Genomic DNA, 26567 nt, shown 5'->3' with positions numbered 1-26567 from the left:
CTGACTGTGCCCTATTGTATCTTCATTGTTTCCCTCTGGCTATGGTGAATCTCTTATATTTGATTTCTTCAGAAATCCTTAACCCTAATCATAATTCTCTCCTCTGAAAGGCTGGACCTAACAAACTCATGGTAGCAGACAAGGTAAATGGCTCTTTCTGTTACCCTCAGGGGCCTCAGCCAGTATTACCTTGACCCTGGGTATTACTTCAAACCTTTATATTTTCTATGACGCCAATAGGTTGTTTAAATTCTTTAATAATATCCTCCGTGTTGTCATTGATTGAGGGGGATTTTTTATCTCCTTTCCTGATTCCTTTCTTAATATTACCTCTCCCTATATCCTATGTTTAAATAATAATTTTAGTTTAAAAATAATTCTCGTCTACATTTCTTATAAGGTTTTCACAAGAGTCTTGTGAATCAGAAAGGGCAGAGATTATTATCACCATATTGCAGGTGAAGAAACAGTTTCAGAGTGGTAAAATGTCTTGCTCCAGATCACACAGTTAAGAAAGCTCAGAGATAGTACTAGAACCCAACTCTACCTAATTATCAGTCAGTTACAACTGTAGATTCAACTTGCCATTCTTAGAACTCAGGAACTCCAGTATTTTGGGAAAGAGGGAGTAAAGGGATAGGGTTGGCTATTTGCCTGGCCGCAGAAATACTGGATCAAGATGACTGCACATAGCCACTCCTCTAAAAGTGGGAGTAAATTGGAGCTTTCTGGAGAATTCTGATAACTTCAAGGGAGTTGGCAAGCCAGTATGTTTTCTCTGCTTTTCCAAAGCTTTTGGATAATGTACATTTCTCATGATAATAATAAGTAAATTTCCAAAAAATAATTAATGTACAATCATATGTCTCTTAATGACAGAGATACATTTTGAGAAATGTATCAAGTGACTTCGTCATTGTGCAAACATCAGAGTATACTTACAAAAACCTAGATGGCATAACCTACAACACACCTAGGCTATATGGTACTAATATTATGGGACAACTGTCATATATGCAGTCCAATGTTGACCAAAATATCGTTATGTGGGACTTGACTTTATCTCAGATAGGACTTCAAATAAGTAAGTGAATTTCTACCAAATAGCCTTAAAGAGGAAAGGAGAAATGGCCAGAGTGAGTTTATGCTTTTTCAAGAGCATTATGGAAAATGGAAAATAACTTCTCTAAAAGCAATAAAACAGTTTTAAACAAACCATTTCTTAATGAAACAAGTAATGATTTTGGAAATTTAATTATATATATTATATTATATATATGAATAATATATATAATATGTATATATAGTAAGCTGGCAATATTTATACTCCAAGAAATTTTAGGTGTCATAAATGGCTAGTCACACCCTGGTGAGCCGGAACTCAAATATTTGGCAACCTCAGTTATTCAAACACAGCCGACAGAGCCAGGAAGGAAGCAAAATAGTCCTGAATAGCCAAAATAGATGTCGTAAAGTCCATAAACTAAAATCCATACACTTTGTTCCATAGGAGATTTTCCCTTTTCCAAACACACAATCTCCAAATAAAATAAAATAAGAAAGCTTTTACTCATTTTTGTTAAATTTAAACTCTGTTAGAACTAGCTTGGTTAGTGAAGGTGTTTTCAAAGCCACAATCTAATCTTAGAAAAAACTAATTGAAAGGATGGGGACATCATTAGACAAGCTCACTGACAATGGCAAGAAGTAAGAACAGATAGCCTGAAAAGGTGGAGAAAAGAGCACTTATAAAATCAAATATATAATAACTGAAAATCCGTGAGGCCGTTTTAGTGTAGATACAAGCAAGCCTTGAGAGAAGCAAATGTATACAGGACAATAACTGATGTTTTTAATGATGACCCTCAGTCATTATGAAAAGATTACGTTAAATATTAGAGTCAAAGCTCTTCTTAAATAATAACAATATTAATACTAATAATAACAACAACACACATTTGTAAAGTGCTTTAGAGTTTAGAAAGCATTTTCCAAGAAGTATGCCTCACACTGAGATCATCTCGTCTAGCCCCTTTAGGGACAGATAATAAAACTTAAACTCAAAGAGAAGTAAATTGCCAAAAGTCACATAGCTTATAGCTGGCAGATTTGAAACTAGGATCGTTGTCCTCTGAATCTGGATTAATGCTTATTTCATACACGGTGTTCACTTGTTTAAAACAAACTGCTTAAGTGAGTAGGAAAGAATATAATTTAGAAACAATTGCATCTAAAATGGTGTTTTAAATGTTCAGGTGCTTAAGGAGCTGAATCATTTCTATAGAATATAACTTTCTAAAATACATATCCCTAGATGTCTTCAGAGAACCTAGGTTTTACCCTGGTTTTTTTTCCCCTGTAGTAAATATTATCTGTTTTTATTTTGATAGGCAATCATTATTACAAAAAGATTTTCCCACAAATAAAACATTTTGTGAATTTCCAATCTTATAAAGACAAGAAAGTGTATTTATAATTTTATAAAACTAACCAATGCTTTTCAAAATACCATTTTAATGAAACCCAATGTATGAAATTTTAAATTTCAAATTTTCCAATGAGAATGATTTGTATTACAAAATGATTTAACCACAGAAACTTTTAAAATAGCAATTTTTCATTCTACCTTTATAATAAGATTCAATTCACCAATATCCTCCTTACATTTACTTTTACTTGTGAGAAATGAGGTCCAACTGAAAAACTATATGCATGAGTGTGATTCTTCATTAACTCATTGTTTAAATCTATTGAGGAGTTGTGGATGAGATTGTATATAGAGGAATTAATCTAGGTAGACCGTGAAATAGTTGATTTTAATGAACAAATATAATAAAATATTTTTTGGGTAAATGCCAATACACTAAAGCACATATAACATCACACACACTCACAGACATCCAAGTAAAGAGCTTTCATTGCAAACCCTGAAACTGTGAAGTTTGTGAAATATGTTAGAGCACAATTTTATTTTCTGTTTAAATTGAATGTGTTGTGTGTGAATCTCATTATATTTTTGAGATATTTGGGATTAACATGAATTGTTTGTTTGCTCAAGGGGAGTAAAGGCAAGTATCATACATATTCTAAGTTATAAGGATATTAATTTCCATAACTCCTATTAATATTAATAAGCCTTTCTTCATTAATCTACTTTGCTCAATTAGTGTATACTTTCTAGATGAAGCTAGAATCATATTGTTCTCCTGTATATTTTTGAATGTTTGGACAATTCACCTTTGTCCAACTGTTTTTAATTTACATTTTGTTTCTTAGAGGAGAAGGCGAAAAAATTGGACTCACTGCTGAGGAACAGGTGTGCAATTCATTCTGTTGCTCATCCCTTTCTATAAAGAAAGATATTTTCTATAGAACAATATTTTTCCATTTGGACAGAAAATATAGTCATGAATAATTCTTTCAGAATCATCATTTTGAGGAGCAAGGGAAGAGGACCATGTTTTGTCGAGGCACTCAACAACACCATTTGTTAAGAAAAATATTTAAGATAACATAGCTAAACCAACAGAGAATATAGATTATTCTAAGCTAATTATTTGATTACATTATTTTGGAATCATCCAAAAGTTCAAGAGAGATAGTTTGAAGATCCTCCTTCCTGTGATGAATTTCCAAAGCATTGTCCTTGCATTTCACACATGACTGAAAAACCAAGCCACCATGTTCCGAAAATCTACCACGGAATTCTGAGGTCATAAAGTAATATACAACTGGATCAAGACAGCAATTTAGATTTGCAAGACATAGGGAAATGATATGGAAATATAGAGTACTCTTAATAAAGGAGCAGTTTGAAAAGACACGTTGCTTCACCATCATAAAGAATGGGAAGTTGAGGTGGTAAGGCGTGAAACACACAATGAACACCACTGCACACATCAGGACCATCCACAAAGCCTTTTTTCTCTCTTTGGTATTCTGAGGGGGATCTTGGAATTCCTGTAAAGATTTTCTTGTTTTCCATGTGCAATAAGTAATAATTACAACAGGTAGCACAAACCCTCCAAGTTCAGCTACAGTCACCAAGCCAATGGAGGAAGCCATGCTAATGTGTTGAAGCCCTAAATCAGCAAAGCAGGATTCAGTGTTGTTGGCTAAGCCAACGCTTCTCAGAATTGGAAGCGGCAAACAGGCAGTCCCCACGATGACCCAGATGGCAGCACTGATGCCCACATCATACCTACGCTTCCAATCTCTGGCCCTGAAAGGCCTGAGGAGAAAGAAACACCTTTGAAGGCTGATGCACGTCAGGAAGCAAATGCTGGCATACATGTTGAGATACTTCAGGTAGAAGCACAGCAGGCAAAGGGCCCTCTGGAAAGGCCAATGGTGATTGATGTAATAGTAAATCCGGAGGGGTAAGGACAGCACGTGAGCAAGGTCAGCCACAGAGAGGTTGATCATGAAAATGATGGCTTTATTTTTCTTGCTGATGAAGCGGCACAGAATCCACAAGGCTGCACTGTTGGCCAGAAGACCAGGGATGAATATGAGGATGTAGGTGGTTGCATAGAGGGAGTACTGAAACGGCATGTGTAGATCAGTGCACTTTGTTCTTGTACTGTTTGTGCTGTTACTTCCCATCTTGAGGATTTATGTTCCTTCCTTAAGGAAAGCATTAGAGTGATGATTTCTGCAGAAAATAGAGGAAAAGTAGAGTCAAGGCCATGTCAGTCCATGTTGGGGTATATAAATATATTTGTTTCCTACCAAAGAAGTATTCAAGTGAGAACTTTCATAAATTCAAAAGATCTTTTTTACGTAAACTGAAAATATCATGCCAATCTAAAAAGGATAACAGTGCTGTGGAATATATTTCCAGGAATCAAAAAGATTACTACTTTGGCAATAACTTCAGTAAGATTTTCCTCTCTGTCATAAGAAGTAGTCAAACTTACAGAGATAACCAACAAAAAAGACCTCACTGGAAAACGGCCCCCAGAAATACATTCCAACTCTTGCGGGGTTCCACATTTCAGTTTTACAGTTGTCTCCATCTGTATTTTCAAAGGTTGAGATCTACCTGAGTTCCCTATTATCAACCTTGGGAGATAGAAAATTTAATTAATTTTCGACTTCAGCCTTGTCAGGGATTAGGTGACTGCTGAGGTGCGTCTATGTACCTTTGGGAATGAAACATGGGATAAGGGCCTGGGGACCCGCTGACAGGTCACCATGCCTTGGAAGGATAGGGGCTTGTAAAAGGTGGTGCAACTCAGATAACCTTTGCCTCCTTCAGAATTTGGCTGAGGGTAAAATTAGTCCTGCTTATACGTCCTGACACTGTTCAGAAGCTTCTGCAACTTTAAAGATTTGTGTTTATTAATAGAAATATGGTAGCTTTAGACATTCATATTTGTATGGAGGCTATCCCTGCAACCATTTCAAACAACTACCAGAGTCTGTGAGGGACTAGTTGGTCTCTGGTAGTAGATACAGCAAAAGGGGCTATCTCTGCTTCAGCTCTCAGGGCAAGTTCAGTGAAATGTTATTAATGAGGATGGCTACATTTGTAACAATGTAAGTGTTAGAAAGTTCTTCTCTCTAGTGAGTCAAAATCTGTATCCCTGTCATTTCAACCTAGTTGGACGTAGCAAAGCCAAGTAAAATAAAGTCTACTCCCTGTTGCACATGAAACTCTTCAAGTATCTGAAGGCAGCAATCCTGTCCTCTCTCAAATCTTCCCTTATCCAGGTTAAACATTCATTCCTAATATGTCATGGTCCTTGTTCTTGGTTTTCTTTTGCATCAGAACGGTATTGCTTTTGGCCAAAAGCCACTGCAATATAACTTAATTTTACCCTTGAAAATGGTTTAATTACCAAAATGTTTGATATTTTTAGGAAATATGACTTATGCATCTGATTGAAAAACAAAAGGATAAATGAGATTTTATTACTCCCTTGTACTTTTTATTGCTTGCAAAGGCAGTTAATTTGTTTAACATTTTATGAAATTAAAGGGAAATTGAGATAGATTTAGCATTAATTATTGAAAGCCATATGAGATCTAAGACAGTGCCTTCTCAACCTTAAACACAACCAATTAAAAAGTGTAAAAATTCATTCAACCTACACACAGCTCATACAGTGCCAAACACCTATTTCATGCCTTTGTACTGACTACAGGGAGTTCTCAGATAGATTGTATTTACTGACAGTTCATTGCAGTCAAACAACCAGCTCATCCACATAAACAACTACTTCGAACTTTTTATTTCTACTGAGCTGACTATTTTGCTGAATCGGCCAGTTAGGCTAGAATACTGTAAATAAAGCCAACACTATTTGTGTGTGTGTGGTTTGTTTGCTTATCCACTAAACTAACTAAAATAATTTATCTCGTGTTCTGTATACTCAGTCTAAACAAAAAAACATGTAAACTTGAACCAGAATCATTCTTGAAATAAAATTTAGGGAATAGTTAATACCCATGAAGTCTTCTCTGATCACGTTTGATTTTGTTATAATAATAAAAAAATCTGAATGCCCACTTTGGGCAAAGTGAATACTAAGTACTTTATATACTGGCTCTCAATCAATCCCTCACAGCAATTCTACACGACAATAAAATATTACCACTATTTTACAGATTGGAAAACTATGGCCCCAAGAAAAGCAAGACTCACTTCCTCCTAGAAGCCTTCCCTGACCTCTCTAAACTACAAGTCACTCCTATGGCCTCATAATATCCATAGTTCTGATCATCTTCCTTAGCGAAAGCACACTTACCATACCCAACATGCTGTGGTTATTTGACTTTCCATGGAGTCTGTTTTCTTCCCCTAAATAGATTACAATGTCCTACGTGTCAGACTCATTCTCTTACTTCTTCCTTTCCTCCGTAGTAGGGTGTGTAGTAAAGTCTCAAACATATTAGGGATCCACTAATGTTTGTTGAGTGAATGACTGAATGCATGATGAATGATGAATCAGGGGGAAAAAAGTCTTACTGAGACGAAGAGAATGAATGTCTGGGGAATTAGAATGTAACTGTGATGTTTAATTTGACCACCGGGTGTCATGAGTATACCAACGTTAAAATATCTTTTGATATTTAACACTTAATTTATTTGAAAATTCCATTAAAGGATACAGCATACTAAAGGAGAGAAGTATCAACGACATCTAACATCAGAAGAAGAATCTTTTAAAGGGCATTTTAGAGAGTTTAGATTTATTTTACTTAATTTTTTTTAGCTTCCATACTTTCTCATATAGTTCTCTAAAAAATAGTCTGGGTTCTAAATACATTATAGATTCCTAGAATATTAAAGCTGTTAAAGGCCTTCAAGATCTCTTGATCTTCCCACTTTTTATAGATGAGGAAACTGAGGCCAAAAACAGGGATATTAAATTTTCCAAATTCACATAGAAAATTAGTGGCAAAGGCTGAACCAGGATCTCTTGAATCCCACTACAGAGCAATTTTTACTTTTCCAGGAACTTCTAAGATGAAAACCATATTTTTGTAATTATTTAATAATACAAACTATCAGAAATAAACTAATGCCAGATTTTAGAACACTAACCTAGACAGTGAACTGTTACAGCAAGGATTAGTTCCTTCCAAATATTCCAGGACAAATAGTGATTTTTAAAATTGGAATGAGAATTTCTAGTCCCTAATGATATAATTGTGTAAAGAGTCTGCTTGGACATCTTAGACTTGGTTGTTTTTAAACTTTCACTATTTCTTCACACAAGGAGTAGAGTTTCACATTAGAAAATGGAGATAAGCAAAAACAACCCAAAATCTATACATATCTATCACCAATATTTCCATTGTTAACATTTTGGTGTACAGCCTTCTTTTTTTCTCTATGCCTATGGATCTATAAATGAATACATATATAGGTATTTTAACCAAATTCGACTTATATACACATATTCTTTTATAATCATAGCTTATATTCAATCATAATTATTACGAACTAGAATCTTGTCAATAATAGACATCTAAATAATCATTTTAATGGATACTTAGAATTCCATCAGAATTATGTAATGTAATTTATTTAACCAGTGGACATTGGGGTAGATTCTCATTTTTTCACTATTAAAACAGTGCCTTTGTAACTATTCTTATACAGCCATCTTTGTACATTTGAACAACTATTTCCTTTGAATAAATTCTTAAAAGTGGAATTTCTAGGCTTTTGGTGTGTAATGCAAATTAGTCTCCTGGAAGGCATCCTATATGAAATTCCAAAACTAATGCTCTTTTTCATAACATTGCAATGTCATATCCATTTGTTTTCTAAATATATCAAATTCTTTTCAGCTGGAGGAAGAATTATGGTACAAAACTCTGAGTCACTCTTGAAGGCCTAGCTCAAAATGACTTGCTCAACCTAGTCACAAGTCAACCAGACAGAATTTGTTATTCCACCTTAACACAGTGGTTCTCAAACTTGAGTATGCCTCAGAATCATCTAGAGGGCTGTCCCACCCGCAAGAGTTTCTGATTCAGTAGGTCTCAGGTAGGGCCCAAGAATTTACATTTCTAATAAGTTCACATGTGATCCAGGGACCACATGTTGAAAACCACTGCCCTAACACACTGTTTATACCAGCAAGGATTGTGTTTTATCTGAGAAACCAGTATATTATCTCCTCACAAATACTATGAATCATTTAATTAATGATATAGACTGAATGTTTGAATGTTTATGTGCCTGCAAATTCATATGTTGAAACCTAATCCCCAATGTGACGGTATTTGGAGTTGAGGCTTTTGGGAGGTGATTAGATCATTAGGAGATTAGTGACCTTATAAAAGAGACCAGTGAGAGATCCCTTGCTCCTTCCACCAGTGGGAAGACGGCTGTCTATGAGCAAGGAACTGGGTTCTCACCAGACACCAAATCTGATGGCATCTCGATCTTGGAATTCTCAGCCTCCAAAACTATGAAAAATAAACGTTGTTTAAGCCACCTGGTCTATGGTATTTTTATTATAGCAGCCCAAACAGACTAAGACAATTAATCATATTTTTTTCTACCCTGGATGAGGAAACTCACAGACAAGTTTGTGACCTAACTTTCATAACTGTGTAGTATAATCTGGCTTATTTATCTACATTCCATTATTTCTCCCGTCTCTACCACATAGAATAAAAGTGATAATAAAGCAAAACAAAAACAATTACAAAAATATTGCATTGTGTTTAGGTTTTAGAAAACAATCAGGATTCTCATGTTTAAAAAAATCTGCATTTCTCTTAATGCTATAAAAATGCTGAGCTTTTAATATATGTATATATTTTTTGCCACAATGGATCTTTGAGAGAAGCCTAATAAACTTATTCCTCAAGCATTTGTATCCAACTGATTCAATTTAAAAATCATTATTAATTTTCAGAATAACCACTTTTTTTGGCTTATATGAACAATGTTTCCAAAAATCCAAAACTACTGAAAGACAAAATACGTATTACAGAAAAGTAAACTAGGTCATATCAGAATTCCTACTTTCTTCTCCTTCAGTGTCAGAACCTTGAAAACAGTAAGTTCAATCAAAACAAAAAATGCATTTGTCTTAAGATTTTTCATTAGCTTTCAAAATCCAGCTGGTAAAGACTTTCTTGAGTTATGAGTAATTTTCATTTTTAAAGGGAAAAATATATTTCTGATGTTGTTTTCCCCCCAGAAATTGGAGACGTTTATAAACTTTCTCCCACAACAACCTATTTAAAATTCTTTTTCACCTGATACCAATATGTTTTTAATTCATTTTTCTGGATTGTTTTTCCTTAACACTCAGTGACGTGTAGTGATTCAAACTACAGGCTTTGGAGTAGGATAAACCTGAGGTCTAATTCCAAGTTCTTCTGCTTATGAGTTGCATTTATTTTCTAATTTATCTGATCCACAGTTTCCTCCCCTGTACAGTGTTTACCATTGTTGTGTACATTCAAAGTAAGATAACATATGCAGTGCATGTATCTGGTACATAGTAAGTACACAGCTAGTGTTGTTATTATTCTAATTTATTTTGTGTATTTCTTTTGAGTCATGAAAGAAGATGAAATACAAATATGTTTTAAAACCCAGCTCAAGTTCCATGTCCCCCAAGAAGCTACCCCTGACTTCTCTAGTCCTTCTTGACTTCATCATTCATGAGATTTCTGAAGTATCTAGCAACTTATACCACGTGGCATCATTATTTAATAACAATTAAATTTAGTGAGCATTTACTATGTGCCAGGCACTTTACATATTATATAATTTAACCCTCATGACAATCCTATAAGGAAGGGAGATCCTGTCATTGTGCCCATAAGACTATCAGTAAATGGTCAAACTTTTTACTTGTGCATTATTGTTTTGTACTAGTACATTATTTGCTATTATGTCTAGGGTGTGGATCATGAATACAAGTCCCTTGACAAATGTCTTATCTTACCACCTCTGACAAATGGACTACACCAGAAGTGGGTAAAGAATCTTACTCTGGAGGTTTCAGTGCAAGCATCCATGGGTTGGTCATTGGCCTCTCCAGGACTTTTCCAGTTTCCCTTCACAATCATATGGTTAGACTAAATTCTCTAGGGACTCTGACCCTTAAAATTGCTTTAAAAGTAGAAAACTCCATTCATTTAATTTAAAGCTTTCAGCCCTTCCTGAAATATTAGCTCTGCAAAGGGCTTTTAGGGCAATGGTAATGCATCTTGACTGGAGACCACATCCTCTTTTCTCCAAGTGCAGAAGCATGAATGTTTCCCACCTCTGCCTGGCAATGCTTGCTAGAGACAGCTGCTCATTTCAGATAACAAAAAGCTTGGGAACAGAATAGTCTCACCACTATTGTGCTCCTTTGGCTGTATCTGAGTTTTGTGTTTCTAACTAGGGGCTGAGCCGGCAGAGATGACGGTAGAACACTTCTTCTTCAGAAACGTTAGCAACAAGAACTATAGTAAGTTGCCTGCTTATGTATGACCATATATACTGATCTTCCAGGCACAGTCCTGGTTTACAACTAATATCTCAGTGTAATCAATAATGGCACACCCTTTTACCCTTAAATGTATCCTTGTTTGGAGGCCAGCCTGGTGGTGCAAGCAAACCTACACACCACTTGTCAAGCCATGCTGTGGCTGGCGTCCCACATATGAAAAAGTAGAGGAAGATGGGCACAGATGTTAGCTCAGGGCCAGTCTTCCTCAGCAAAAAAAGAGGAGGATTGGTGGCAGATGTTAGCTCAGAGCTAATCTTCCTCAAAAAAAAAAAAAAAAAGGTGTCCCTGTTTGGATAATGTTATTTGATCATTATGCCATCTACCCATTCACACAATCTAGGTAACACTTTTAAGATCTTCACCTACTACTACCCCCACATACAATCATCAAATCCTGTGATTTTTATCTTCCTAATTTTTTAATTTAGCCACTTCTCTCTTTCTGCATCACTTCTATTCTAATTCAGACAGCTATCATCTATTCCTTACTCTGAGAAGACTCTATTAGCTCCCTTTACTTCCAATTTTGCCCATTTCAATCAATATATTTTCCATTTAGGTGATCTTTCTAAATTTCAGTCTGATCTTGCCATTCCCCTGTCTAGTTTCCTCATGTATTCCTCTGTATCTTTAGAAAAAACTCCTTACTATGGTTTATTAAGTCCTGCAAGCTTATCTCTCCAATCTCATCTCTACATTTTACCACCATTTTATGCTCCCGCCATGCTGAAGTACTTGCACTTTCATGAATATCTGATGCATTTTGTTATATTTATGAATTTGCACAAATATTCTCTCTTCCTAGAATGAGCTTTTCCCACTTTTCAAGTGACTAACTGATTTTCCTTCACGTCCTAACTTAGTCAGGGAAGGCTTCCCAGAGTATAATTCTTCCTGATAATTATGGCTAAAATCCCTGGAGAAAAAACATAAGATAAATATCAGAAGACTCTAAAGTGTGGAGAAAATAAGAAAGACTGGCTAAAGATCTCAAGACTCAAGGCAAAACATGACATCAATTTTAGTGTGTGTGGGTGTGTGTGTGTATGCTGCTTCCCCTGTATCTTGGACTAAGCACTAAAGAAACCCACAAGTGAGGATAAATATTCTCAAAAAATGGCTGAAAGTTGTCCAAATTTTCTGCAAGACATAAAGCTATGAATTCAAGAACTGAGTTTACCCTAAACAGGATAAGTGCAAATAAATGCACATACAGACACATCATAATCAATTTTCTGAAAACTAAAGACTAAAACGAAATATCTAAAGGAGGGAGAGAAAAGCAATATGTTATCTACAGAGGAGAAATAGTTCAAATGACAGGAAATTTCTAATCTGAAACCACGGAGGCCAGCAAAAATATCTTTTGGGAATACCTAAATGAGGAAAACTAAGTTGACATGCTCTAAAAGAACTGCTAAAGGAAAATCTTCAAACACAAAGGAAATGATAAGAGAAAAAAATGAGTATCAAGAATGAAGAAAGAACAACCTAGAGAATAACATATCCATAAAAACTATCCTTCTGGGGCTGGCCCCGTGGCGGAGTGGTTAAGTTCACGCGCTCCGCTTCGGCAGCCCAGGGTTTTGCTGGTTCAGATCCCGGGCGCGGACATGGCACCACTCATTAGGCCACCTTGGGACGGCATCCCACATACCACAACTAGAAGGACCCACAACTAAAATATACAACTATGCACTTGGGGGGTTTGGGGAGAAAAAAAGCAGAAAAAAAATAAGATTGGCAACAGTTGTTAGCTCAGGTGCCAATCTTAAAAAAAAAAACAAAACTATCCCTCAAAATGAAAGAAAAATTAAGACAATTCCAAATAAATAAAAATTAATAGAAGTCATTGATAATAGTGTTCTCCAAAAAGAAATACTAAAAGGACTCCTTTAAGATGAACTGAAAGAAAATGAGAAAGTAACTGGGACCCAAAAGAAGAAGTAAAGATCACCAGTACAGGTAACTCCATAGGAAATACATAAGAGAGCATAAACATATATTTATTTGTGGCACTTTTCTTCTACTCTCTGATTTAAAGGAAATTTGCATAAAACAATTAAAATAATTATGAAACTGTGTTGATGGGTTTATAATATATAAATCTATGTATGACAATAATAGAACAAAAAGTGCTATATTGAAACAAGGTTTTTGTATACTATTGAAATTAAGTTGATATTAATCTCTAATAGATTGTTTCAAGGTAAGTTGTTATCTGAAACCCAGAAGGAAACCACTAAGAAAATAAATAAAAAACTAGAGTAAAAGAAACAAGAAATGAATTGAAACAGTACACAAGAAAATGCCTATGTAACACATGAAGATAGAAATGAATGATTAGAGGAGAGTGTTATAATGTCATGACATTAAGAAAACAAACAGCAAAATAGCAGATTCATAATTACATTATCTGTAATTACATTAAACATAAGTGGATTAAACACTCCAATAATAAAGCAGAGATTGGTAGAATGGATTAAAATAAACTCTATTCAACCATATGCTGCCTACAGAGACACATTATATTCAAAGAACAAACAGATTGAAAGTAAAGAGAAATTAAAAGATATACCATGCAAACAGTAACTAAAAGAGAGCTAGAAGGGCAATACTAATATCAGATAAAATAGTTTTAGACACATATTGCTGTTACAGACAGAAAGGGTATAATAATAAAAGGGTAGTGCAACCAGGAAGACTTAGCAATTAAAAACATATATACATCTGAATATATAGCCCTAAAATACATGACATAAAAGCAGAAATAGACAATTCAGTGATAGCAATTGGAGACTTCAATACCCTATTTTCAATAATGGATAAAACATCTTTGGCAGAAGATCAACAAGGATATAAAAGTCTTGAACAACACTATAAACCAACTAAATGTAATAGACAGTAATAAAATACTCTATCCAATAACAAAAGAATATACATTTTTCTCAAGTAAACATGGAACAGTCTCCAAAGCAGGACATATATTAAGCCACATAACCCGCAAAATCTTTGAAAGAATTGATATCACACAAAGTATATTCTCTGATGACAATGAAATGAAATTAGAAATGGGTACAGGGGAGTGATGTCAGCAAAACGACAGCATAGGAATTTCTAGCATTCCCCAGAATTCCTAGCAATCCCTCAGAAACATCAATTTGAGCAACTACTCATGCATGAAAATACCTTCACAAGGGCCAAGCATTCCAGATGAGGGATCGCAGTACCTGGCTGAACCATAGAATAAGAAAAGAAGCATTGAGGAGAGTAGAAAAATTGATTCACACTACTCCCATCACCCTTCCACCAAGCCCAGTGGAGAGAGAGAGAGATCTTCTCTATGGGAGGAGAGGGAAGTGAGTGCCCAGTTTCACTATGGATGCCACAGCCAGCATGCCACAGCACCAGGCCAACTCTTGCAGCCTCAGGTGCTTCCCTATGGGCTCCCATAAACCCAGGCTTCCAGATCACCCCATAGCTTGCTGACTTCAGCAGCTTCAGGGAATCCTGCAACCCCAGGCAGCATCTTTGGCACTAGGCTTCCAGTGGGCTCCTGAAAATCTAGGCACCTACCTCACCAAGATGCCTGTCAGCTCCAGCGACCCCAGACAGCTTCTATGGCATCAGGATCCTGGCAGGCTGTCATGAACCCAGGCCCCTGGCTCTCCTCAGCACCTGCTGACTTCAGTGGCCCCAGGTTTCTCCCACAGCTCTTGGCTCCCAGAGAGCCCTCATTAACCCAAACCCACAGCCCACTCAGGCAGCAGGATGCTCCAGAGGTTCTAGGTGGCTCCCACACCCCCAGGCAACTTCCATGGCACAAGGTTCCTTTTGGGCTTTGGCAAACCCAGGCTCCTGATCCACCCCCCCTACAGCACCAGCTAGCTGACAGTACCTTGCAAGGCTGAGACTATGTTCTCCAGGAGGCTGTAGGTGCTCTAAATCAGTGTTCTGGGTGTTTTTTTCACATCCAGGATTTATACACCCAGTAGTCAAGGGGTGGAAATGGATGTGATCCCTCTCACTATTACTCACAGTGATGCACTAGCAAAAATTTTACCTCCTTCCCCTGCAACTTTAGGCTCTGCTGATCTAGAGGTCTTACTTCCAAAGGGAAGAATGCTTCCAGTAGAAGACACAACAATGATTCCATTGAACTGAAAGTTCAGACTGCCACTAGACCACTTTGAGCTCCTAATGTCTCTCAATCAACAAGAAAAGAAGAGGATTACTGTATGACTGGGATGACTGATCCTAATTACCAAAGGCAAATTGTGTTACTACTACACAATGGAGGTAAGAAGGGGTATATGGGGTGAAAAACAGTGTCTTTATTACAGGAAATCCCTTAGGGAATATCTTAGTACTACCATGTCCCATGAATAGTCAATAGAAAACTATGACAACCAACTATGGGTAGGACTGCTAAAGGCTTAGAACATTCAAGAATAAAGTTTAAAAAAAAACAGAATAAAGTTTTGAGTTCTCTACCAAGCAAAACAACATGATAAGATGGAGTACTTGCTGAGGAAAAAGAGAATGTAGAATGGATAGTGGAAGAAAGTAGATAAAAATATCAGTTATGACCAAGTGACTAGTTGTAAAAGTAAGGACTTAATAGTTTTGAGTATTTTTCCTTATATTTTTATGAATGTTTATATATATATATATATATATATATATATATATATATACACCAAATGTTTTTGGCTTATTGTCTCTCTATCCCCTTATCGACAAATATAAGATGTATTAAGAATAGTTAACTTTATATCACAGTATATAAGCTATAGAATATCAAAGTTTAAGAGCATACATCATCCAAGGACCTTGATTGTCTTACAGAGAAAGGGTGAGCATGTTTTCAGTTGTACACGAGATAGTTGTATTATGCTCCATGGAAGTATGACTTTGTTACTGTCTTTATTTGGAGATTAAGAATGGTTTAAGAGGACGTGTAGGCATCAAGTTGATAAGGGGTGGAATGTAATGTTCTTTTTTGTGTGTCATTTTGACTAGGCTACAGTCCTCAGTTATTCAATCAAATATTAATGTAAGTGTTGCTATATAGGTATTTTGTATATGTGATTAAAATCCATAATCAATTTACTTCAAATAAAGAATATTCTTTTAAATGAATCTGGTTGGGCTTGATTTAATAGTTGAAAGGCTTAAGAGCAGAGTTGAGACGTTCCTGAAGAACAAATCCCTCATGTGGACAGCAGCGTCAGCTCATGCCAAAGAGTACCAGCCTGTTCCTCCCGATAGCCTGCCTTATGGATTTTGGACTTGTCTAGTTAAGCCCCACAATTGTGTAAACCAATCTTTGCAATTAACCTCTTTATATATATACATACATACACACACACACACACACACACACACACACACACACAATATATATATCTCCTACTGGTTCTATTTCTCTGGTTGAGTCTTGAAATATACAGACCATTATCTCATACAATATACAAAAATTAACTCAAAATTGGTTATGGACATAAATGTAAGAGCTAAAGCTACAAAACTCTTAGAACTCATCAGAGTAAGTTTTGGGGTCTCGGCTTAAGCAATGTCATCTTAAATACAACACCAAAAGCACATTCAACAAAACCATATACAAAAATAGATAAATTGGGCTTTATCAAGATTAAAAATTTAAAAACATTGTACTTCAAAGGACACCATCAAAATGAATGACACTCATAGAATGAGATAAAATATTTGTATATCATATGTCTGACAAGGAACTTATATCTAGAGTAGGGATAAAAATAAAAATGTCTTATAATTCACAATAAAAAGACAAATAACCAAATTTCAAAATAAGGTGAGAGTTTGAATAGATATTTCTCCAAAGAAAATATATAAAAAGGTTAAATGAGCAGATGAAAACATGCCCAACTTTATTAGTAATTAGAGAAATACAAATCAAATCCACACTAAAATAACATTTCATGCCCACTAGGATGGCTAAAATAAAAAAAGTTAGAAATAGTAAGTATTGACAAAGCTGTGGAGTAATTAGAACCTTCATCCATTGCTGGTGGGATTGTAAAATAGTGCAGCTGCTTTGGAAAACAATTTGGCAGTTCCTCAAAATGTTAACCATAGAGTTGCCATATGACTCAGTAGTTCGACCTGTATGTATATAACCGAGAGACATAAAACTCATGTCCACACAAAAATTTGTACGTGAATGTCAACAGCAGAGTCACTCATAATAGCCAAAAGGTAGAAATGACCCATATATCCATCAACTAAAAAATGGATGAAAAAATAGAATGTATCCATATAAATTGGATATTGTTCAGCAAAAATGAATTAAATTCTGCTATGGACTGAATTGTGTCCTCTCAAAATTCTTGTTGAAACCCTAACCCCATGTGATTAAAAGTTAAATGAGGTGATTAAGGTTAAATGAGGTCATAAGGGTGGAGCCCTGAATGAGATAGAACTGGTTCCCCTACAAGAAAAGGAAGAAACACCAGAACTCTCTCTCTTTCTGCCATGTGAAGGCACAGCAAGAAGGCTGCCAGCCAGCAAGAGACTCCTCACCAGTACCTAACCATGCTGGAACCCTGATGTTGGACTTCCAGCCTTCAGAACAGTGAGAAAATAAATTTCTGATGTTTAAGCCACCTAGTCTATGGTATTCTCTTATGGCAGCTGGAGCTGACTAATACAAATACTGATGCATGCTACAACATGGACTAACACTAAAAACATTTTGCTAAATGAAAAAAGCCAGACACAAAAGACTACATATTGTATGACTCCATTTATATGAAATGTTCTGAAAAGGCAAATCTATAGAGATAGAAATTAGGTTATTGTTTTTCAGGGCTCAGGGGAGGGGGATACAGAACAATTGCTAATGGGTATGTGATTTTTTTGGGGGGTGATGAAAATGTTCTAAAATTAGATAATGGTAGTGGTTGCATAACTCCCTGAATATATTGAAAAACACTGAATTATACAGTTTAACAGGGTATATTTTATGGTATGCATATTATATCTGAATAAAGCTGTCATGAAAACGACTATAGACTCAAAAGAGGTAGATTCAAAAATACTCTGGAATAATCAAAGTGGAATAGTAAAAACTCTCTAAGTCACTGAGAGGTAGCCAGGGAAATAAAAACAGTGAAATGAAAAAGAGAAGGGAAAAACAGAAAACAAACTTTAAAATTATAGACTTAAGTCTGAACATATCAATAATTACATTAAATGTAAATAGTCTAAATAAACAAAAGACAATATCAGGACAGAAAAAACATGACCAAATGAGTTAGTTTTGTATTGCTGTTGTAATGAATTGCCATACACTTAGTGGCTTAAAACAACACAAATTTATTATCTCGGTTCTCAAGTTCAGAAGTCTGGAATGTGTCTCACTGGGCTAAAATGAAAACATTGGCTCTGTTCCTTTCTGGAGGAAAGAATCACTTCTCTTGCCTTTTCCAGCTTTTGGAGGCTGTCTGCATTGCATGGTTCATGGCCCCCTTCCACCTTCAAAGCTAACAATGGCTAGTCAAGTCATTATCGTGCTACCATCACTCTGCTTCTCTTTCTCCTGCTTCCCATTTCAATTTATAAGGATGCTTGTGATTACATTGTGTCCATCTGGATAATCTGTGATAACCTTAATTCCCTCTTGCCAGTTAACATAACATATTAAGAGGTGCTGGGGATTAAGATATGGACATCTTTGGGGGTCCATTATTCTGCCTACCATACTCAACTGTATGTCTATAAGAGACTCATTGTAAACATAGTGATATATGTAGGTTTTAGGGAAAAGAATGGAAAACATATATATACCATGCAAACATTAACAAAAAGACAGCAAGACAGGGCATATTAATATCGGACAAAATAGACTGCAGAGCAAACAAAATTAGTAGGGACAAGAAGGTATATTACATAATGATAAAAAGGATCTATCCACCAAGAAGACATTGCAATTTGAAATGTGTATGTAAGAAAAAAATAGAGCTTTAAATACATGGAACAAAAACTGATATGACTGAAAGGAAAAATTTAAAAATCCACAATTATAGTTAGGGACCTCAATCCTCTCTATAATTGACAGAGGTCTGCAAAAATGTGGAAGAACTGAACATCAACATCAACTGACAGGATCTAATTGAAATTTATAGAGTATGCCATCCAACAAAAGCAAAATACACATTCTTCTCAAGCAAACATTAAACGTTCACAAAGATAACCCATATCCTGGATCACAAAACAAATTTTAACAATTTTTTTAAATATCTGAAATCATATAGAATATGTTCTGACACCCAATGAAATCAAGCTACGAATTAAGCTAATAATCAGTAACGTGTTAGAAATCAAGCTAGAAGACAATAGGAACTTCTCCAAACACTTGGAAATTAGATAGTACATTTCTAATTACTCCATGATTCAAAGAGTAAGTCTCAAGGGAAATAAAACTATACATTGAACTGGGTGAAAATGAAAATACAACATAACAAAATATGTGAAGTGTGGCTAAAGGACTGCTTAGAAGGAAATTGAGTAGATTAAATGCTTATATTAGAAAAGAAGAAAGGTCTCAAGTCAGTAATATAACATTTCACCTCAAGGAACTAAAAAAAAGAGCAAAATAAAGCAAGAAGAATGAATAAAATAATAAAGAGCAGAAACCAATGAAATTAGAAAGAGAAAAACAATTAAGAAAATCAATCAAACCCAAAACCCAGTTCTTTGAAAAGATCAATAAAATTGATAAACCTCTAGCAAGACCAACAAATGAAAAGAAGAGAGAAAACACAAATTACCAGTATGAAGAATTAAAAGAAGAATGTTGTTGTAGACCCTGCATCCATCAAAAGGCTACTAAGGGAACACTATATACAATTCTATGCACTTAAATTTAACAACTTAAGAAATGGACCATTTCCTTGAAAACCACAAATAACCAAATCTCCCAAGATAGAATAGATAATCTGAATAGTCCTATAACTATTAAAGAAATGTAAATTATAAGATAAAAGCTTCCAAAAAATAAATCTTCAGGCACAGATGGGTTTACTGACAAATTTTACCAAACACTTATTAAAGAAATAATACCAATTCTACACAATCACTTCCAGAAACAGAAGACAGAACACTTTCCAACTCGTTTTATGAGGCTAACATTTCCCTGATATTAAAACCAAAGACAATACAAAAGAAAAACTTTAAGACTATAGATCAATAGCTCTCATGAATATATATGCAAACATTCTCAGCAAAATATTATCAAATTGGATCCAGCAATATATAAAGAATTATACAACATGACCACATGGAATTTATTCAACAAATACAAAGCTAGTTCAATATTCTAAAATCAAACAGTGTAACCCATTATACTAACATGCTAAAGAAGAAAAAACACAAAGAACATATCACTTAACACAGGAAAGGCAGTTGATAGAATTCAACACACATTCAGTTTAAAACCTCTCAGCAAACTAGGAATAGAAGGAAACTACCTCAACTTGACAGAGATCTCTAAAAGAACCTAGAGTTAACATTATATTTAATGATGAAAAACTAAAAGGCTCTCTCTCTAAAATCATCCACAAGGTAAGGATATCCATTCTTACTAATGAAGATACCAATGAAATTGAAATATATAATGATGTACACCTGAAATTTATATGATGTTATAAACCAATGTTACTGCAATAAAAAATTTCAAAAATTTAATAAAAATAAATAAATAAAGATACTGATGAAATTCTAGCCAGCGCCATAAGGCAAGGAATGGAAATAAAGGGAATACAGATTGAAAGGGAAAAAATAGAATTATCCCTATTTTCATGATTGTACATGTGGAAAATACTTTAAAATTTACCTAAAAAATATTTTAGAACTAATAAGTGAGTTTAGCAAGGTCACAGGATACAAGGTTAACACACAAAAATTAATTTTATTTCTATATACAATGAACATGTGGAAACTGAAATTAAAAACAATACCATTTCAAACCGTTAAAAAAAAAGAGCAAGGAATACTTGGGTATAAAAGTAACAGACCACGTTACAAGAACTGTATGCTAGAAACTACAAGATGTTGATGAAAGAAATAAGAAACCTAAATAAATGAATAGACACAAACTGTTCATTGATTGGACAGTTCAACATCATAAATATGAAAATTCTCCCAAAATGGGTAAGTAATTTTAACAGCATGACTATCAAAACCCCAGCATGTATTTTTTGCAGATATAGACAAGCTTATTCTAAAGTTGATGTGGAAAGATAAAGGAACTAAAATAACTAAAAAAAATTATTAAAAACAAGGATAAAGTTGGAGAAATCACGGTACCCGATTGTAAGACTTACTATAGGCCTAAAGTAATCAAGGCAGTGTGGTATTGGTGGAGCATGAGATACATAGAGTAATGAAACAGAATAGACAATTAAGAAAGATCTACCCAAGTAGAGCCAACTCATATTTTTACAAAGGTTCAATAAAGAAAGAATAGCCTTTCAAAAAATGATGTTTGGACAATTATACATCCATCTCTAAAACAAACAACAAAACCTAATATTGACCTATAACTCACATCCTATAAAAACACTAACTCAAAATGGATCATATGTCTAATTATAAAACTTTTAGATGAAACGTAGGAGAAAATCTTCAGGATATAGGGCTTGGTAAAGTGTTCATAGACATGCCATCAAAAGAATGATGCAAAAAAGAAACAAAATCAATACATTGAACTTCATCAAAATGCAAAACTTTGGTTTATGAAAGACTATGTTAAGAGGATGAAAAGACAAACCATGGACTTCGAGAAAATGTTTGCAAACTACATGTCCAAAAAGGACTTGCACCTAAAATATGTAAAGAATACTCAAAACTCAAAAGTAAGAAAACAAACAATTCAATTAGAAAATGGGCAAAGGACATCAACAGACAATTCACTGAAGAGCACATGAAAAGATGTTCAACTTCACTAGCCATCAGGGAAATGCGATTTAAAACCACAATGAGATACCGTGATATACCTATCAGAATATCTAAAATAAAAATACTGACGACAGCAAGTGCTAAGATTAAGAACTGTATCTCTCATGCATTGTTGTTAGTAATGGTAGATGGTACAGCTACTCTGGAAAACAGTTTGGCAATGTTTTTAGAAAACTAAACATGCACTCACTATATAACCTGGAAATTCCGCTCCAATGTCTGGGTAAATACGGAAGAGAAATCAAAACATGCCCACACAAAAACTTGTACATGAATTTTCATAGCAGCTTTATTTGTAATATTCAAAAGATGGAAACCACCCAAATGTCCTTTAATGGGTGAAAAGATAAACAAGCTGTGGTATATCCATACAATGGCCTATAGTACTCAGCAATAAAAATGAACTAACTATTGATACACATAACAGTTTGCAGAGGTCTCAAGGACATTACGCTAAGTGAAAAAAAACCAGTCTGAAAAGGTTACATTTATATAGCATCCTCAAAATGACAGAATTATAGAATAGAGAACATATCAGTAATTGTCAGAGTGTTCAGGTTGGGAGGAATTTGTGAAGTAAAGGTGTAGCACAAAAATATTTTGTGTGTGTGGTGGGTAATGGAACAGTTCTGAATCTTTGTTGTGGTTGTGGTTACACAAATATACATGTATAATAAAATTTTATAGAATTATAAAAACACACATATACACACGAATGAGTGCATGTAAAAACTGGCAGAATCTAAATAAAGTATGTGGTCTAGTTAATAGTATCATACCAATGTCAGTTTCCTGCTTTTGATAATGTACTATAGTTTTGTAAGATATTATCATTGAGGAAAGCTGGGGTAAGTGTGCACAGGAATGCTCTATATTATTTTTGTAATTTCTTGTGAGTCTAAAAATAGTTCAAAATAAAAAGTAAAAGACAAAAGACTTCCTCCTGAGATGCATTGAAGCACAATTGGCTGGCTCTGTGAGAAAAACAACTAAAAACGTCTTATCTCAGGTTTTCCATATGTAATACATTTTGGAGGAAATCATCTTCTGATCTACCAAATCTTGACTTCCCATGCTATTCACTATCATGAATGTTGATTCACAATTAAGAAATAGGTTTCTGCTTGGTTTTGTTCAACATACAAATAAGTCTTTGGCTTTGGCAAGTACAATTACAAATCCTTCAGAAGCCTCTCCGGAAAAAACATGTGCTCATTCTGCAGCCATTGAACTGAATCTCCCATCAGAGCCAGCTCTCAGGATGAGACATTCAGGAAATTTGATTGTAAGTCTCAACCAGCTCTGTAATCTCTGACTTGCCCACAGAGATGCAGCAGCCTTGATCTAGTCTAAAGCCAGAAAAGAGAAGTTAACCCCATGAATGGCACTGCTCACTTTCTGGGCTGTTCATAGTTATGTTCATAGGTTGTTGGCTAGATATGGAACATATGCATTATGCACTTCTGGTTAATTAGTAAGCAGGCAGGATGTGTGAAGTCATTATAGTTCCCTTTCCATTACCCTTCATTGTCTCTCTTTTCACTCCTGTGTGAGATCAGAATTTGCCATCCCAAAATGTGTCTCTTCCGCTTGATTATTTTTAAGAACAAAAGACTGAAAAAAACTTTGACCTTTCCCATGACTGGCTAAAAGAATTTAAGATAGAAGGCCTGTTCCAGGACAGTCCGTCACCATAGATAACTCTGAGTATGGTAGACTGGGAGGATCCTTGCTAAGCCCATTTTTATCAAAGTTCTCTTTCTTGAGTCATATTGTCTATAGATGACCCAGTAAACATTTGTTTACCAAACATTTGCTTTTCCATCTCCATGTAAATTACCTTCCTCCTCTTTGAAGTCCCAATCCACTACCCCCAACATCCTCCTTTGTCTTTAGCTGAAAATGGTATTTAAGGTGGTGGCTTCCATCATTTTGGCAAGTTACACAGTTTTTCTGGGTTTCTCCCATGTACACATGTTATTAAACTTTGATTTTCTCCTGTTATTCTGCCTCATGTCAATTTAATTCTTAGACCAGCCAGAGGGACCTAGAGGGTAGAGGAATAGTTTTTCCTCCACTACACACTCATTGCCCTTTGTTCAATCACCTAGTACCTTCTGAAGTGTCAATCTTCCTAGTTTGAGAAAAGCTAGCAACTAGCTAATAAATCTAGCTCATAAACTCACTTACTGAATTGTCATTTGCGTAGCCTTTTACCACTCCCAGGAACAGTTACATTTCAAGAAGTAGGAATTTAGAGACGCAGTAAGTAACCTCTGGTAGTAGTTTACTAATAGCAGCATTTTGGTTGGCGGCAGATACACAGGTAGGGCTTGGAGAAACATGAGTCTCAAAATAACATGCTTAAGCTGTTGCCAATTTGTAAGTCTAATTCTAGTGGTGTGTTATCATTTAATACTCCCAGAAATTATGGTCAAGTATTCTTTTCCAATCTTGAGCAGTTATTTGGACCAAGTGGAAAACTGCCTCGACCTCTAGTGAATAATTTCTCAATCTCCTAGGACACCCACATTCACAGCTGCAGAAAGCAAGACCTCAGCAAGGGTCAGCCAACAGCAAACTCCCCCTCTCCCTAGGGCTCTACAATTTAGTGAATGCATAGTCCCTACTAAGCACCAGCTTTAGGCTAAACTTGGCTATTAGTGCTACAGAGATGATTCCTTTCCTCCCACCCAGGCTCCTTCTCAGTTACTTGCTTGGTGGGTGGGAAAAGGGGAGCAGATTGGGAAGAAAACACTTTATCTAGAGCTTTCAAGTCTGCTGAGGAGGTCCTTTCTTCATAGTCCCACCAAAACACAATGTCTGGGGAAAATCAGTCCAAGGGGCACTGCTGACCTCAGCAACTTTGGAGGTTCCCAAAACCCTGCAGCTGCCTAGCCTGCCTGGGTTTCATTCACTGTCCCATTCTCAGCCACTTTGGAATGACTTCAATGGAGGAGTCCCACCTATACTTGTGGTCAGGGAGATTGAGCAGAGCTGCTTTCAATAATCAACGTTATGCTGCCAATTGGCAATCATAATATGCAGATAGTGCCATCCTGTGAGTCATACTCATGTAGTCTACAGCTGTTAGTTACATTTTGTTCCTGGAGCATAAAGCTATTAATACAATAAAGTCTTTATCCTGATATTTCTCTGTAAAAATCTTCATTGAATCGTCTTTTACTAAAAGGGAATTTAGTATTTCCAACTCTTTATTCTAGGGGAAGTCAGTATATACAAATTACACTGATTTGCTCATATCATGAGAAAGTATCAGGATGACTAGATCTCACTGATATCATAGATAGCTTGCACTAACTTCTCTAGAATGTATACAATTTTTATATATTCTGAATAATCTTACATACTTAAGAATCAAACTCCAAGTGTGAATATTAGCAGACTTTTAAAAAGGGCAAGAGCTATTTTATTATTTCAAGTAAGGAAAATGGAAGGAATTCCTTCTAACAAAGACAGCACAACACTTGGAGCACCTTCCTAAAATATTTCCCATGTTCTCAAATTAAAAATACATCCAAGGAAACATTCATCACAAATTGAGAATCAGCCCCTCTGAGATTTGACAGCTGTGCTAGTTTCTAGGGCTCGATGAAAATCTTTTTGTGCCATTTGAGACTCTCACGTCCCACCCCAGAATGCATGCATGTGAAGTGTCCCAGTCAAAGGAAACATGTCAAGTCCCATCTTATGAAAAGATTTAAGCATTTTATTGTATTTATTTACCATTTGAATGCCACTTAATTTGGTTGACAAATCTCTGGATTTAAAATTTTAAGTTTTTTTTTCCCCCACTGCTCATACTAATACAAATGCGTTTAATCAACCACTAACTTAATTTTAACACAGACTTGTTAGGAGCAGTGTTTCATTTAAGTCTGGACTCCTGGTTTATGTCAATGGCATATTGAATTGTAGAGAAAGGAGCTTTCTATCTAGACAGCCACACTTCCTCACACAAAGCATGCAGCAGTTTCAGTGAACATTTTAACCACTTAAACTTATAAATAGATATTACCTCACTAGAGTCTCCATTCTTCATAATAATACATCCCTCAAAAGGTAAAATATTAGCAGATTCAGGATTACATTTTTGATGGAAGCGGCAGCAATTCACATGGTCATATTCAATTCAGAGATTTTTAAGTTCTATTTTTTAACGTATGAAAAGAAAGCCAAGAACCTTACCCTTTCTACACAGATATCCTGTAGAGAACTGCAAGCTTGTACAGCTACAAGAGGAAGTAACGTAGTTTATTGAGTAAAACAGGAAAAAAAACAAAATCATTTCCCTCTAATGCTACGTAAAACTGTTCGTCAGCATCACTCAGTTGTTTAGGAAAGCATTCCCCTCAGAGGATATTGTGGGCAAAGAAAATTGAAATTTTGTCTTTGATAAATTCAGACTTTCCATGATTTTGTACACTTCAATCAGAAACAGTATCTGACTTTAATTTGCCACGTATTACCATAGTTTCCTCAGTCTATTCTGAAAGTTTAAAGTGCAAAAGCCCAACTTACCTGTTAGAATTTTACTTGCTGTTTAAAAATAAAGTAAAAAATAAGTTG

The 26567-nt window shown here is 35.4% G+C and overlaps 1 protein-coding gene across 2 annotated transcripts; it reads right to left on the bottom strand.

The window, feature by feature from the left end:
* Positions 1-1830: 1830 nt before the first annotated feature.
* Positions 1831-26249, bottom strand: LOC103556077 (P2Y receptor family member 10). 2 transcript variants are annotated; one of them, XM_008527988.2, is made up of 2 exons: positions 26187-26249; positions 1831-4654 (listed from the first exon to the last, which is right to left on the bottom strand). In XM_008527988.2, exon 2 carries the CDS (start codon positions 4603-4605, stop codon positions 3562-3564), a length of 1044 nt encoding a protein of 347 aa, XP_008526210.1. In that variant the 5' UTR covers positions 4606-4654; positions 26187-26249; the 3' UTR covers positions 1831-3561. The 2 variants fall into 2 exon arrangements, with proteins under 2 accessions (XP_008526210.1, XP_008526212.1); XM_008527990.2 differs by having other exon boundaries at positions 2431-4654; positions 26017-26228.
* Positions 26250-26567: the final 318 nt, after the last annotated feature.

The sequence above is a fragment of the Equus przewalskii genome, chromosome X (assembly GCF_037783145.1).
Source record: "Equus przewalskii isolate Varuska chromosome X, EquPr2, whole genome shotgun sequence".
In the NCBI taxonomy this organism is placed as follows: domain Eukaryota; kingdom Metazoa; phylum Chordata; class Mammalia; order Perissodactyla; family Equidae; genus Equus; species Equus przewalskii.
This window is presented reverse-complemented; position numbering and strand designations above follow the sequence as displayed.

Bases quoted from the DNA above. Each gene is read 5' to 3' on its own strand.
- LOC103556077 (XM_008527988.2), bottom strand. From the start codon at position 4,605: ATGGGAAGTAACAGCACAAACAGTACAAGAACAAAGTGCACTGATCTA.